Source organism: Pseudorasbora parva, chromosome 6 (assembly GCF_024679245.1).
Source record: "Pseudorasbora parva isolate DD20220531a chromosome 6, ASM2467924v1, whole genome shotgun sequence".
Classification (NCBI taxonomy): Eukaryota; Metazoa; Chordata; class Actinopteri; order Cypriniformes; family Gobionidae; genus Pseudorasbora; species Pseudorasbora parva.
In genome coordinates this window covers 45,197,271-45,214,187 of record NC_090177.1, presented here as the reverse complement: position 1 = coordinate 45,214,187, position 16,917 = coordinate 45,197,271, and the positions used below count along the sequence as shown (strand labels likewise).

The window sequence follows — 16,917 nt, the reverse complement described above, 5'->3', positions numbered from 1 at the left end:
GGACCGAGTCTGCGCAGTAGAGATTTCGGGACCGAGTCTGCGCAGTAGAGATTTCGGGACCGAGTCTGCGCAGTAGAGATTTCGGGGCCGAGTCTGCGCAGTAGAGATTTCGGGACCGAGTCTGCGCAGTAGAGATTTCGGGACCGAGTCTGCGCAGTAGAGATTTCGGGGCCGAGTCTGCGCAGTAGCGATTTCGGGACCTAGTCTGCGCAGTAGAGATTTCGGGACCGAGTCTGCGCAGTAGAGATTTCGGGACCGAGTCTGCGCAGTAGAGATTTCGGGGCCGAGTCTGCGCAGTAGCGATTTCGGGGCCGAGTCTGCGCAGTAGAGATTTTGGGGCCGAGTCTGCGCAGTAGCGATTTCGGGACCGAGTCTGCGCAGTAGCGATTTCGGGACCGAGTCTGCGCAGTAGAGATTTCGGGGCCGAGTCTGCGCAGTAGAGATTTCGGGGCCGAGTCTGCGCAGTAGAGATTTCGGGGCCGAGTCTGCGCAGTAGAGATTTCGGGGCCGAGTCTGCGCAGTAGAGATTTCGGGGCCGAGTCTGCGCAGTAGAGATTTCGGGGCCGAGTCTGCGCAGTAGCGATTTCGGGACCGAGTCTGCGCAGTAGAGATTTCGGGGCCGAGTCTGCGCAGTAGCGATTTCGGGACCGAGTCTGCGCAGTAGCGATTTCGGGACCGAGTCTGCGCAGTAGAGATTTCGTGGCCGAGTCTGCGCAGTAGCGATTTCGGGACCGAGTCTGCGCAGTAGAGATTTCGGGACAGAGTCTGCGCAGTAGCGATTTCGGGACCGAGTCTGCGCAGTAGAGATTTCGGGGCCGAGTCTGCGCAGTAGAGATTTCGGGACCGAGTCTGCGCAGTAGAGATTTCGGGGCCGAGTCTGCGCAGTAGAGATTTCGGGGCCGAGTCTGCGCAGTAGAGATTTCGGGGCCGAGTCTGCGCAGTAGCGATTTCGGGACCGAGTCTGCGCAGTAGAGATTTCGGGGCCGCGTCTGCGCAGTAGCGATTTCGGGACCGAGTCTGCGCAGTAGCGATTTCGGGACCGAGTCTGCGCAGTAGAGATTTCGTGGCCGAGTCTGCGCAGTAGCGATTTCGGGACCGAGTCTGCGCAGTAGAGATTTCGGGACAGAGTCTGCGCAGTAGCGATTTCGGGACAGAGTCTGCGCAGTAGCGATTTCGGGACAGAGTCTGCGCAGTAGAGATTTCGGGACAGAGTCTGCGCAGTAGCGATTTCGGGACAGAGTCTGCGCAGTAGAGATTTCGGGGCCGAGTCTGCGCAGTAGCGATTTCGGGACCGAGTCTGCGCAGTAGAGATTTCGGGGCAGAGTCTGCGCAGTAGAGATTTCGGGGCCGAGTCTGCGCAGTAGCGATTTCGGGACCGAGTCTGCGCAGTAGAGATTTCGGGGCAGAGTCTGCGCAGTAGCGATTTCGGGACCGAGTCTGCGCAGTAGAGATTTCGGGACCGAGTCTGCGCAGTAGAGATTTCGGGGCCGAGTCTGCGCAGTAGCGATTTCGGGACCGAGTCTGCGCAGTAGAGATTTCGGGACAGAGTCTACGCAGTAGCGATTTCGGGACCGAGTCTGCGCAGTAGAGATTTCGGGGCCGAGTCTGCGCAGTAGAGATTTCGGGACCGAGTCTGCGCAGTAGAGATTTCGGGACCGAGTCTGCACAGTAGCGATTTCGGGACCGAGTCTGCGCAGTAGAGATTTCGGGACAGAGTCTGCACATTAGCGATTTCGGGACAGAGTCTGCGCAGTAGAGATTTTGGGACAGAGTCTGCGCAGTAGAGATTTCGGGACAGAGTCTGCGCAGTAGAGATTTCGGATATCAAAAGCCCACCCACACTCTCACAGTTGCAGAACAATTAATTATTTTGGTGTGAAATTAACAGTTATGGAAATGTAGAAATTAAAGCTAAAGCTCCAATCTGCTCCCAAAAATCCTGAAAAAAGTCTGTTAGTGCCTCAGTGACAACTTCACTCAGGAAAGCAGTCGATCTCAGCTGTCAATCATGAGGTCACACACCCCCCCCCTCCCCCGTTTTACAGCATCAGATAACTAAGTTAAACTAAACTTATTTTAAAAACGAACACTTGAAATGAAATCATCATGATGATAACTGCCTTCAATGACATAAACTAACTTTGGGGAAAAAATATTTGAGGTGTAATTTTATTGTTTAGTTTGCCTCGCATTCATTAGAAAACACAGAGGGGCGGCTATACTGGGACCGGCCACCGGGGGGGCGATAGAAGCGCGAAAGCTTTAGTTTCTGAGAGGGGTGCTGCAGGCAAAAAAATGAAATAACAACTTATATAGTGATGGCCGATTTCAAAACAAAGATTCGAATCTTCGTTATCAACCAGTGAATTGATTCATGATTCGGTTTGCGTGTCAAACTACTGAAATCACATGACATTGGCGATCTGAATCATGATTCGATTCACTGATTCATAAACGTTCGAAGCTTTGTTTTGAAATTGGCCCATCACTATATAAGTCGTTATTTAGTTTTTTTGCGCACAAAAACTCTTCTCGTCTCTTCATAAAATGATTGTAGAGCCGCTGTAGTGAGAACGGAGGTCTGACGGGTGTCCAACGACAGGAGAAATTAATGACACAATTTACATTTTTGGGGGAACTAACCCTTTAATTTATCTAATAACATTAGTAAAAGGGTATGGAGTAGTACGAAGAAGAAAAAACTGCCAATACTTACTCTAAAACATCCCTATTGAACTGCTTCTGTCTGTTCCCCAGGAACTCCCCAATCATCTGCCTACTCAAGCCTTTCCTCTGCAGCAGGAAGTGGGCCACACCCACGGGCGTGTCAGGAATAAAGCCCCTCTCCGTCAGGTACTGGATACCCTTCTCTGGCTTCCTGAGAGCAGACGATCAGCCGGAGTTAACAAACTACTGAAAACTCACAATCCTTCCACATCACTGTCCATAATGGACATTAAAGGGGAAACGGAAATGCAGTGCAAAACAAGAGCTATAAAAGGTATAGAAGAGCTCTTTGTGTGAAAAGCAGCTGAATAATATTGCTATAAAAAATGATGACATACTTTATACAACATCTAACCAGAGACAGCACTTCTGAAATTCCTTCTAAAAAAGGATGTTTTATTTGTTGAGCATCATGTTTTATTAGCAGTGCTAACAGCCGAACACCACACACACATACACACACACACACAAGCACAGTTACTCATGCATGTTCAGTACTAACAGCTAAACACCACACACACACACACACACACACACACACACACACACACACACACACACACACACACACACACACACACACACACACACACACACACACACACACACACACACACACACACACACACACACACACACAAGCACGTACAGTTACTCACGCATGTTTCCGGTTTGATTTCGGTCATTATTTGTACAATGGCAACATTCTCAGTCCTTGACTTTCTACTCGAACAATCAACAGGGAACTTACTGAACTTCATTGATAAACTGGACTGCAAAAATGTGTAAAAATATGTATTATTTATTTTTATATAATTTTTTTTATCTTTTAAAGGTAAAGTATGTTGTTTCTGTGACTCTAGTGGCACTCAGCAGAATAACAAAAATACAGCACACGGCCATTTCGCGCTAGCCTGGTTTTACCAGACTCTCGTACATTTCATCTGTAAATAGAGTCTGGCCACTCTCCATTGACAAGGGTTCATTTCCGCGAAGGCGGGTACTCTGTTGAGGTTTAAAACTATTGGATCTGGCCTGAGCCATTCTGGATCTGCCATAACCAATCGCTAACATTTGGTCGTGACATATGTTATCCGCCCTTCGCCTGTTTCACACAAATCCGTCAAAATAAATGTGTGCCACCTCAGTGATAAAACCATAGGATAAAACCTAAAACTCGTGCATTCATATTGTGATTTATTCACGCCACGGTCGAACGCTCCCGTGGTCCGTAACATGATTGTATGCTGTAAATAAAATGTCATATGCTTAGTATGATAATAATAAATGCTGCTATAAATAACGGACCAATTCAAATGTTTACATGCTTTTATTTTAATTTGTTTGAGCGGTGATGAAATTGCTCTTGTTAATACTTGCCAGAATTTAAAGAAATACAAGTCTAGAAATGCATCCAAATAACAGCAAAGCGCAACCGTACGGTGTTCTGCAGGGGTCAAAAACAATATAGACTGTGAATTTTGAAGTGATATATTCTTGAAAACTCAGAGATGTGGATTCGGAGAGCTATCCCAGATAGCATGGTGACATTGATTCAATGTTGAAATTCCATCAGAATCATCATTTTGGTTGAGGTTGAAATTTCAATGCTAAGTAATATTGGATCAATGTTGAAAATTCAATGCTAACACCATACTGGACCAATGTTGAAAATTCACTGCTAAATAATATTGGATCAATGTTGATAATTCCATGCTTTTCAGTGTTGAAAAGACAAACATTGAATCAATGCTGATGTTTGGTCATCTTAATTCTCCACCGGTGAGGCTTACGGTCAATCTATCTGTCCCATTATTCAACATGTTAAGGCAAGTCCAAATCAATTGGGTATATTTGTGTGAATGTGAGCACATTTATTATCCTCAAAGGATACGATGAGTACACCAACGAGTGTGTGGATTAACAAAGAATACATAAATGTAAATTTTGTAATTGTAAGCCTTTCTTTACATTTTTCTGGAAGAGTTAAAATTGTATGCGTGTTTGATTTCTGACTCTTCCAATAAGAAAGCTGTAAAAACTATTAATCTTTTTAAAAGGTATATTATTTTCCTGCTTACTGGCATGTAATGTTGTCATTCTGTGTTTCATGTTATTATAATAAAAAATGTAAAAAACAAATAAAAAAAACAAAGAACTTCTACCATAAATTTAGTCTATCAGTTTTAAATAAATAAAAATGTAGCCTATTATTATTATTTAAATCATGTAGAATGTACATGTATTTCATTATTTATCTAAAGAATACAGAGTTAATAAAGAATTTAGAATATGTGTCCCTATCGAATGCGCCACAATCCAATCCAGCAGGTGGCGGTAATGCACCTTCAAGACATCCACCAATCAACCAAAGCAAGCGCAGCTGAACCCTGAACAGACTTCAATCGCGAAAAAGACACAGGACAACGACCATGTTTTTTAGAGGTAAGTGGCCTACAAAAATATAATTATAAAATTCATCTCAATTTTAATTTAGTGTTTTTATTCATCTTTATGTTTTACAACTTGTGTGCTTCTCCTGAGCGAGTCAGAGTGAACTGCAATGTTAATAATAGTCACATGAACGCCCTCGTAAGTTACACAACCAACGGCCAGGATAATCTTAATACATTGAGTTTCAGTTTGTTTTTCACCAAACCATATCATATTTGTAATCTTTTTTTTTTCTTAAGATTGGCATATACACTATGAATTATGTCCAAATTCTGACTCGTGCAACTCTTTTTTTTTGAAACGGTGCTGCACATGCAGTCATTGACTTGTGAGTCGATCCTATTTGATTCATTTGGATTTTGAGGCCATATAGGATCGACTCACAAGTCAATGAATGCGCGGCGCGGATCCACAAACGTATCTTACTCGTTGCACACAGATGAATCATTTTGAATCATCCTATATTCGTCCAGTGTATAAACGAGAGGCGATCAGAAGGTTAGATGAATTTCTGGCTTGTCAGTGTGTTCGCCACTCGTGAGAGTATCTCACAGCTGAAGCAGAGCTAGAACTGATTGACCTGTTAGCGTGGTGAGGGGAAATACAATCAGCTCGTAGCTCTGCATGAGCTGTACGATATCATCGAGAGCAGATCACAATTACATCATTACAGTTTAATCTTTAATGCAGCAAGAAAAAAGAAAAGAGTGAGATCTTTAAGTTCGGTAGGCAGCTATATCAAAATACAGAAATTTAGTAAACAGTTGTGCCTCCAGTTCGTGTTGTAAATGAAAAAAAAATCTCTTCCAAACCACCATGCCTATACAGCTCCTCTTTTATTTTCTTAATTTAGCTATTTGGTCATTCATTTACTTGTTTCATTTTCACACTTTATTTATTTACTATTAAATACAATAATATTATTAGATAAAACACCGGATATATTCACTTTGCTCTTTCATTCATTGTGTGTCTGCAGGTCCTTTAAAGTCTATTTTAAAATGCATTAATAGTCCTGAATTTAATGTTACCGTTTTAACTGGGATATCAAGATTTTGATAAAATTTCAAGTTTCACTTCATTTTGTTGTAGGCTATATTTGTAATGTATAATTAATCACATTTCCAAATATTTACTATCTTCTTGTTGTTTTAGATGCGGTGAATGCTGATAAAAAGAGGCATCAGAGTTTATCTTTGCTGGGACGGTGCAGAACTGGCTCCATTACAACCTGAAAGGCTTCGGGGCATTGCTCATGGTGGAACCCCCTGCGTTTGGAGTATTTCATTCTTTCTTCTACCTTCTTTCTTTCAGTAGTACTGTCTCATTTCTGTATTTATTGGCAAGTTTACATTTGTATTTACTTCCATTTTGCAGATGCAAGTTGTCATGTTTTTCCAGGCTCTTCCCATTTGTGTCATAAATTCAGATGTAATAGTTTTAAGTCAATGTGAGATTTCCTGTTGTAACTGTGGGGGCATAAATAAATACATTTGCATGTAAACTGAAGGATGTTGTTTACTTTGAGTGACTTTTTGATGCAAAATCATATCGATTGCAGCCACACATGGTCTCTGATTAAAATGAATAAAATAAAGAGACAAATTAACTGGCATAGAATCCTGCTGTACATAAAGTAAGATTTATCTATTTTTCATTGTTGAAATAACATTATTTCACGGTGCAAACCTGATGAAAAATCAATGTTATATTTCAATATTGATTCAATGATATTTTGATTGATGCATTAACATTGATTCAACATTGATTCACTTAAATAAGTGGTTTAATTTTAGTTGTTAAACTATTGATTTTAAGCCCATCTTGATCTATTTTTCATCGTTGAAATAACATTATTTCAGGGTGCAAACCTGATGAAAAATCAACATTCTCAACATTGACATCTCAACATTGATTCAATGATATTTTAGTTGATGCATTAACATTGATTCAACGCTGATTCACTGTTTGTCTGCTATCTGGGATTACATCACCACACGAGCTCGGTGTTTGTCAGAAGCAGTCGGTAACTCAGCCGGGGATTTTCACGCAGGTGGTGGAAAACGGACGGCAATAAAATCACTGACTAGCCCGGCCCCTGTAAATGATGGCAATACCTTCCGACCCCACGAGGAACAATTACCGTCTGAATAGGGCTTCAGCAACTCCTTCACCACTAACGGAGCGAGCTGGAAAATCAAACTTTTCCCGAATTGCCCCTGTTGGGGAGGAGGGCCACAACATCATGGCCACCAACAAACCCCAGCAAAGATTGTTCTTGCTCCGGCTTTATCTTCAGGATATTCGGCAGCGGTGCCACAACGGAATGAAATTTTTCATTCGCATCTTTCTCCGCCGCCATTGCTGAACTAAGTTACATCTCAAACTAGCGTTCAACATCAACGTCATCGTTCTCAGCCAATCCTTCTGTTCGCTGATTGGACCGGTAAAAATGTGTTCAGAGAAAATCTAAGAACACACCGCAGTCCCAGACGGAGTACTGAAGGAAAATTAAAATGAAGCGGAAGCACGTGGGAGGGCAGAGCCAGCCAAATTTTGCGCCACCTCGACTCAAACATCACGACCACAGCTCTCCCCGCTGCTTGTGAAGGCAATAAAAGCTCCAACATATTAGGAATACTTTTCGCTGTGTTGCTGTGTCATGAGTTAGAAATTAAGTAACTACACTCTGTCTTGCTTTATAATAAACCCATCCAACATTTACGCGCCTGGCACGTTTGTTTTTATGTGCCACAATTATTTGCGAGGCTGTCGACACTGGACACATCAAGGTAAATACAATCAGCTGAAACATTTGCCTTGATGATGCTGTGTGGTATTGAAGCGTCCCTTATAGCTCACAGTCAAGTCACCTTTTTATTTCTATAGCCCTTTACACAATACAGATTGTTTAAAGCAGCTTTACAGTGATAACAGGAAGATGTGGCTGGTGTTCAGCAGAAGTCAGTTCAGTGAATTTTGGCTTCCACTCCAGGGTGGTATTCCAGAAAGCAGGTTACTGTCATGTTACGCCCTGAGCTAGGGGATAACAATAAAAGAGCAGAGAACGAGGGCAGCGTTTACAACAACACATTTATTTTCAATCGGTCAACCACAACAAATACGTCGTCGAGTCTTTCTACGCACCCGACTGCGATCGTCTCATCGGTAAAGCATATCAGCAGCCATATCACCCTGTAGCCCAAGACTGGTTTCCCACTGGAGCTAAGCAGGGCTGAGCCTGTCCGGTTCCTGGATGGGAGTCCTACTCTGGTTCAAACATGTACGGCTGGACTCCACACCTGGTTATTTCTGACATTTTAGTTGAGCGAGATTTGTTTTGTTGTTGACGTTGTATGTCTCCAAAGCTTGTGTAAAGGATCTGCGCTCTTCTGGAAAGGGGCAGGAGAAGCAGCTCATCTGCATTTAAAGGGACGCACACAAAAACTGCATGTTTTTGCTCACACCTAAATAGGGACGCATTTGAATTTATATAATGAATGTCCTAGGGCTGAAACATCACAGACACATTCTGGAGACTCACCAGAGATTTGTATCACATCTTGTGATCACTGTTTTCTATATACTTATATTATACTATATTCTTACACTCTAAACTATATCACTGATCTGCCAACATTGTGACTCTATGATGAATTAAATTAAGCTGATAACGTCACTGTTTTCTCCAGAAAGACTGTACACCCAAATCTAATTCTGTTGCATTATTGTCCTGTTTAACACTGAAGCAGCTTTAAAACAATCAGCATTGTAAAAGCACAATATAAATAAAGTTGATTGATTGATTGATTGATTGATTGATTGATTGATTGATTGAAAAGGGGCATAATATGTCTCCTTTAATAAATATATATTTTTAATTAATCCTGCATCTCTTCCTGGTATATAAGCCCTTAGTTTCCTCCATTCTTTGGCCAGCCTTGTTTATGTTAATGTGTATTTGCTGTATCTTTCTCCTAGCGTATAAATAAAAATATAGTTTTGTAATTCATCTTTGATTTGTGTGTTTTTAGAGTCTGTGCTTGCCAATATAATATGACTTTATATGTTTATTTTGTTTAAGTTTAGTCATTATGTTTCCACACAGAGGTGGACAAAGTACACAACTCTATTACTTGAGTAAAAGTAAAAGTACTGCTGGTCAAATATTACTCCGTTACAAGTGAAAGTTGTAAAAACAGATTTTTACTGAAGTAAAAGTACAGAAGTATTTGTTTTCAAAAGTACTTAAGTATCAAAGTAAATTTCCTTTTTTATGCCAACGCATTATTTTATTATTGTCGTATAAAAGCACATTATGCCATCATGGTTTAAGCCAGCCAGTGATGCTCCATCTGACATACTAGCATACGACTAACTTAAACTCATTTAATACTTGTAGAAAAGTTACAAAGCTCTTTATAAAGCTGCTGTCACTTTAAGGCCGAATGCACGGATCCAATACACTGATACACATCTGATATTCTCCCAAATTTACCACTCTTTCTCCAAGACGTTTATATTTTTAATATTTCATAAGACATGCACCAAGTGTATGCCAACTAAACTAATCTTTAATATATATATTATTATTTATTTATTTTTTTTAACTGAAACATACTTTCAAAGTATTGCTATGGGTGCACACACTTGTGCCTAAGAACGGTCTTCTTCCATTTTGCTATGAACTGATCAGTTTTTTAAAAAAAGGTTGGGGAAATGTATAAGACTATAAGAGTGATTCCTGACAGACTGTCTGAAACAACAACAGCAAAAAACCCTTAAAAGAAAGAAAAAATCATCCACCGACTTTCAGAGCTGCTACAGAAACGACTTTCGACCTTGATAGAAATGTAGTGGAGTAAAAAGGACGACATTTGTCTTTCAAATGTAGTGACGTAAAAGTCATAAGTTACCAGAAAAAATAATACTCCAGTAAAGTACAGATACTCAAAAAGTGTACTTAAGTACAGTACTCGAGTAAATGAGCTGAGTTACTGTCCACCTCTTGCATGAAATGTAAGATATATCACATATGTATTTTTATTATAGAAATACATTATAGCAGGGGTTTTCAAACTGGATTCGAGGGACTCTCAGTGGGCCGAAAGGGAGTTCTTAAATAAAACATTTATGAAATAAATAAAAATTAGATCACAATAAGTAAATAAATAATACATCTAATAGTACAGTAACTAGAAGAAAAAGAAATTTGATAATGTAACTTAATAGAAACAGAATAAATTGGGTCTTTATACACAAAACCATATAGATGTCTTAAATGTTAGGATGGGATCCTTACACAAGGATGATCATATTTGGGGGTCCTTGGCATCTAAAAGACTGAAAACCCCTGCATTATAGCATAGAAAGCATCCCGGTGCGACAAAAACAACAACATTTGAATGCTGATCTATAATGTGTGGGACAATAAAATAAATATAATAAAAATACTAGAATAAAATAATAAGCCCTTCATACCCAGGTCTTGGGGTGATGAAATCTGTGTTTTGTGTATTATGGCATTGAAATACGTACTTATTGAAGAGGTTGAGGCCGATGCGGTATTGTCTCTTGCGCATGAGGTCGCTGCTGAACGCTGGAGAGTCCCAGCTGTTGCGAGTGTCTTTGTGATAGGTCTGCTTGCTGAGACTATCTCTAGATGAGGACTCTGAGTTTATTGTGTCAATGGAATTTGAATTGCTGTTGATACTGTCATTGTCTCCATCTGAAAAGTCTGATTCTGACTTGCTCTGTCGATTGCCATTGGTGGGCAGATGGCTCTCCACCTGCCGGTGTTTAAGCGGCTCATCGTCTCGAGAGAGCGAGGGAACTCTGGGAGGAAGTCCGTGTGCGATTGGTTTGGGACAGGCCTGTGGTTGGGGAATATTTTGTGGCTGGCCCGACCCATGCTCAGAGCGATGGCTTATATCTGCTGAGCTGTCACTAGGAGGCTCAATGGTCAACAGGGGTAAGTCCGTACAGAGCTGCGGCCCTTGGCCCTCGAGGGACGGATTGCTTCTGTAACTAGTGTCCGAATTGTCATCCTTGTGCTGCTTAGACTCAGTGCTGGATGGCTGATTAGTGGAGCAGGACGGCTGAACCAGTGGAGACAGCTCCTCTTCATCGATAAAGAGTGTCACGTCACACATCTCATTCAGCTTGTGGTGCTCATCCGGCTGAGGGAGCACCTCTTCCTCTGTACAAACGGCTTGTTCAGGCTGGATCTCTTCTTTGTGTAGACTACGGGAGTTCAGTGCCTCGTCAATTGACTCCGCCAAGGACTTAACTTGCCTTGAGAAAGTGTCCTCTAGCTCTGTGATGGTATCTGTTAAATCGTTTTGAGGTTCTGGGGCCTCCAAAATAACAGGAACCATCTCTCCAGCCTGCATCATGGCTCCTACTTGGCTGGCTACGTCCAGGAAAGACATTTGCTTCCCCTCAAAAACAGAGCCGTGGACTTTCTCAGATCCTTCAAAGGAAAACTGCATCCTCATGTTGGACAAAAGAATCCTGCGGGACATGCGGTTCTCTGACATAGAGCTCCGGAGACGTTCAAAGTTCTTGTTCATTTGGTATTGGCGGAAAGCTGTCTGGATGGTGCGTGCAGCATGGCGGGTTATGAAACGGCCTCCGTATTTCCGCTCAAGCATTTCCACCTGGGAAAAGCAGGAAGTATTTATTTCAGATGATATCACAACAAAGTGATTAGGTGTAATTAGGGGGTACAACAAATAAACTCTCAGAAAAAAAGGTACAGTGGAGGTACAATTTTGCTCCTTGGCGAACAAAACCTATAACGGTACCTTTAAAGGTACACAATTGGTCCTTAGGGTACAAATATACCATTGTGTTCCTCAGAGTTTGGCTCCAGCCCTGAATATAGCAGATCTTAGTGAGAATTAACAGCTTTAGATGCTGATGTTTTATTGAAAATGGTCACCATTATGGAGATCAGTGTTTCCTTTAGTTGGGCCGTTTGACTTGGATTTTTAAGTAAGTTTTTGTTTTTTTGTTACAGTGAAAACAAAACACATAATTGTTCAAAACAAAAAAAGCCATGAACAAACTGTATCATACGGAAAATGTTTGACTAAAATCACTGAATAAAAATAATAATAAATAAATTCACCAACAATACTTTTTTTTTTGCCACAGATCAGACTTTCTGAATTTTGCTTTTGAAAGGCATTATAAGGGGGAAAGTTCAGACGCACACAGATATCAATAATCAGCATATGAATCTCAACAATGGTGACATACTTAATGCTGCAATGCATGCTGGGAGCCGTGAGGTTTATACTGCGGTGGCTTATCATGGGTTGGAGCTAAACTCTGGAGGACATCAAATCTCTCGGACTGAACTTGCCACCCCTGATTTAAAAATTTACCCTTAAGGGTACAGACCCCAGTGACGCCAACTTGTACCTTAAAAGGAACCTTTTTTTGACAGTGTATAAAGAATAGTGTTTAGAGTTAAACGAGATGCGGAAACTACAAAATGCAGTTATATAGGTTAGGTCAAACTTCTTGTCCAATATTAAATTGGCATGACACTGTACCTTCTTGTCCTGAAGATCTGTGGAGAGCTCATAGCTTTCGGAGAGGGAGCGTGAGCGTTTGATGGCCTCCTCCTCTGCCTGCTTGCGGAGGATAGATTGGGAGTGTTGTAGTTTGGGTCGCTGAGGGCGCTGTGGGCCTGTTTGGATGTTATGGCTGTACACTGAGCCTTCAAACTGGTCAGGACTCAAGGAAGAACTGTGCGTGACAGGACCATGGCCATATCCTATGCTGGTGTCCAAGGAAGGGCCAGGCTCACTGTTTTGAATATTCCCCTCCACACTAGACAAGACAGGAAAGCAAAACATGTAATTGCAGGGTACAGTGGGTTTCATTCACTAACAAGGCTTGCAAGGTTCTCGTGCAAACATTCTGCTGGCTCCAGAACATGTGCTTATGTGCAAACAAACATTCTGGTAACGCTTTATTTCGGTAGATCACTTTAGACATTTGTGGCAAGGGGGGCGTGGTTCAGCGAGGTCTGCAGCGGGAGAGAGAGCCGCGGGGCGAGCGGTAAGTGAGTGGGTTGGACGCAGATTAATAACACCTGTCTCTTGTTCCAGTAATGAGCACGGAGAGGGTATAAAACATTGGTGGAACCGGAGACCAGAGGGAGAGAGAGATCGGACAGTTGATGCCAAACCCCCACAGAGACTGAGTAACCGGAAGCCGGAAGTGCCGACCCGGAAGTGATCGTGTGATCGTGTTTATGTGAATCCACACCTTAGTGTGTGTTTTGAGTTATTGAGAGAATAAAGAGAATAGCATCAACCGTCCAGCCAACCCCCGTGTCCTCTTCCTTCCTCATTATATCAAACTTCGTTACAACATTCTACTAACTATGGGCGCGTTCCTGCATGCACGTTCCTAAGCCGACTTAGCAAAATAATAAGCCGACAATGATCATGGTCATGTAAACGCGGTAACACGTTTTCTTTTATCAGAGTACAGTCATAAGCAGCGTAAGCATAAACCGATCGGGACGGGTCGTTTTTTTGCCTCTTATTTCGCGCTGCATGTAAACGCATTAACCTGCTTTCTGTCGGCTTATTGAAGAGCTTGTGTGATAATGACAAAAACACAAACTCAGAGCAGATTTAAACACATCTAGCGAGTGTTTTTCATGAAATAAGGACATATATCACAAACGCAGACTCTTTTAAGACCCAGAGCATTGTAAAGATGTGTTCTCATCTCACAGCAGAAGTAGAAGAGCTTCAGTCTAAACGCTGCAGAACTGATGAGGGATAATATGAGCCGTAAATCTCCAGCTCACGCTTTATTAACATCACAACTGACCTAACATGTGGGAAACTCAGAGTCAGATACGGACAGTATTATTTCTGACGCCACTAGAAGGAAATTATCGGTTTATTAATAAAGTCATGTAAACACGGTTTACTGGTGTGTTCAGTTTACTGGTTTGCATGTAAACAGGGAAAACTGGTTATTCAATAAGCGGATATCTGTGAGTTATCAGATTACTGGTGTGCATGTAAACATGCTCTATAAGTAGTGTTGCAACAACATGTCAACTAGCAGTCATTAAAGTGTTAATAGACTGTCTGATTACTATCTGCTGACACTTTACTGTGATGCTCCTCAACAGACACTGACTAGAAGTAACTTTACAACTACATGTCAACTTATTCTACTAACCCTTCTAACAGTCTACCCCAGTCTAATAATAGACGAGCCTTAGCTGCAAAGCTTCTGGTAGTTAGCAGAATGTCTAAAGTGGACCATCAAAATAACATGTGCCCTGTTTTCTAACCCTTTCTAATGTTGAATCCATCCAGTTCTAAATGGTTGATCTCTATGTATGTCCAGGCTTCCCAAACCTGTTCCTAGAGGCACACGAACTGTTAGTGATAATTTAAATAAGGGAGACATAAGGTGTCTCCATGAACAGGGTTGGCGAACAGTGCTCTATGCTCTCTAAAGATGCTCTGCTACTAACAGCTGTGATATAAAAAATATACTTAATATACTTCTGTGATTGCATCTTCATGCTGAACCTATCCCAGGTTGAGCTATCATGACTTCTCACACCAAACCTGTCTTGGTTTAAAATTCATTTAATTGCAATTTTTGGGACGACCAGACACGTCCAGCTAGCAGTGCAGCGTAATGCAGAGCTCGAACAGCCCCCTTTTTATGCATAACACTTTTTTATGTTTTAAAACGCAAGATGCAAGGCAGTGGAATAATAATTAAAAAAAGGTCTAGAGAGACTAGAGAACGTCTCGTAACTTGAGCACTGCATTTTCCCAAAACACGATGTCATGCAAAAGACACTAGATATGAGCACAACAGTCAAATATATCCATCTAGCGCATGTTTGCACAGAAAAACACCTTTAAGTCAGGACCACTCTGGTTAAAGATCATTGACTCTTATCACACGGTTTGGATTGGCGGTATGGTTCTGTTCTGGGAAAGCCTATAGCATGAATAAGAGCAGGGAGAGCAGAACCAACATAATGTAAGGCAGATATCATTAATTCAGTCTGATTCAAGGAGAATGAGAACGCCAAATCCAGGAGGAGCTGGGGATGGAGGAGGGTAATGAGCTCTGGAGAAGCACGATAGCAGCTGATAATACTGAAGGAGCTTATATACAAACACATGCATATTTCATTAAAGCCACAATCTGTTGTTTGTCACCACTAGAGGTCTCTTATTCAGGACAGAGGCGTGTTTAGATGATGGCCGGATTGGGAGGAGCTCTTATTCTGCCACAGTCACCGCTTATAATTCTACTCTGTGTGTGTATGTGTGTGTGTGTGTGTGTGTGTGTGTGTGTGTGTGTGTGTGTGTGTGTGTGTGTGTGAGAGAGGGAGAGAGACGCAGCGCCGTTGTATCATATAACACACCCACCTGAGTGTCTTAAAGGGATGTTATAATGCTCCTCTTTGTGTGTGTGTGTGTGTGTGTGTGTGTGTGTGTGTGTGTGTGTGTGTGTACTGCAGCGCTGTTGTATCATATCTGAGTGTTTTAAAGTGATGTTATAATGCTCCTCTGTGTGTGTGTGTGTGTGTGTGTGTGTGTGTGTGTGTGTGTGTACTGCAGCGCTGTTGTATCATATCTGAGTGTGTTAAAGTGATGTTATAATGCTCCTCTTTGTGTGTGAGTGTGTGTGTGTGTGTGTGTGTGTGTGTGTGTGTGTGTGTGTGTGTGTGTGTGTGTGTGTGTGTGTGTGTGTCGGCTCTGCGCTGCTATGAGACTCTTGTTCACACTGCGGTGAGCGAGATCATATTAGGCGGTAAACACGGCACTCTGAGCGGTAAATCAACAACAGCAGATTTAAGACTAACTTTGTTGAGCTGGAGAACAATCATTAGTTTCTGTCCCTCAATGATCCTAACAGTGTCTAATAAACACATCAGATATTACAGCGGCGATAGTGTAGCCATCGCTTCTACAGAATAACACCAGAAACCGAGGGTAACGCGGGTGTGAGGTCAGTGATACGGCCCATGTCCTAAAATCGCTGATTCCTCTGGATCTAAACAGAAACAGCTGAGATAACAGAAGCACACAAGTCCACACAATATACCACATGTCAAGTGGTTTTTGGATATTTAAATAAAAAAATCTTACATATTGTGCCTTTAAGCCCTGTTAATGTTTGAACAGCACATATGGCCTGATTTCCCAGACTAAGCAAACCAAGAATATGAAATATGAGCCAACATAGAAAAAGACTTGCTGAGGAAAGCATCAATATTATTACTGCCCACACTTCGTCCTGCAGTGTTTGTGCTATAGATGTGGAGGATATTATAAAGCATGCAGCCTGTGAATGAGAGCTGTGTTACTTTTCAACACAATCAGACCGAGGAACAAAACAATGGGCTTAAACTGGGTAAAGGACACACCAAAATATCCCAGAGATATTCAGGCTTGGGTCTATTTGCATTCGGTCCAGAAACCAAAGGAAACCTCCTTCTGATAGCAGACTTGACTGAAGATCTTAAAGTATCCCAGAGAGCCACTGAAACAAACAGTTGTGGTCAAATTGCATTTAGTTTAGAGGCCGAACCAGAACTGATTAGATTAATTGTGTTAAATATATTGATCAGCTTAAGAACGTCATCTGCACATCTCTCCAGCACAAGGAACAGCAGATCTGTGTCCTAGAGCATATTTACATGGTTTTAGACCTCCGGCAGAG

At 41.8% G+C, this 16,917-nt stretch overlaps 1 protein-coding gene across 7 annotated transcripts in view; it reads right to left on the bottom strand.

Moving 5' to 3' along the window:
• iqsec1a (IQ motif and Sec7 domain ArfGEF 1a) overlaps positions 1-16,917 on the bottom strand; it is a 238,640-nt gene that overhangs the window by 12,843 nt on the left and 208,880 nt on the right. For 6 of the 7 annotated variants that reach the window (XM_067447006.1, XM_067447007.1, XM_067447013.1 and 3 more), the window contains 3 exons: positions 12,744-13,023; positions 10,720-11,840; positions 2,717-2,878 (listed from right to left, as the gene is read on the bottom strand). In XM_067447006.1, the coding sequence (XP_067303107.1) occupies positions 2,717-2,878; positions 10,720-11,840; positions 12,744-13,023 (1,563 nt within the window). Of the gene's footprint in view, positions 1-2,716; positions 2,879-10,719; positions 11,841-12,743; positions 13,024-16,621; positions 16,678-16,917 lie in introns of those variants that run through there. The other variant, XM_067447012.1, reaches the window with a different exon arrangement.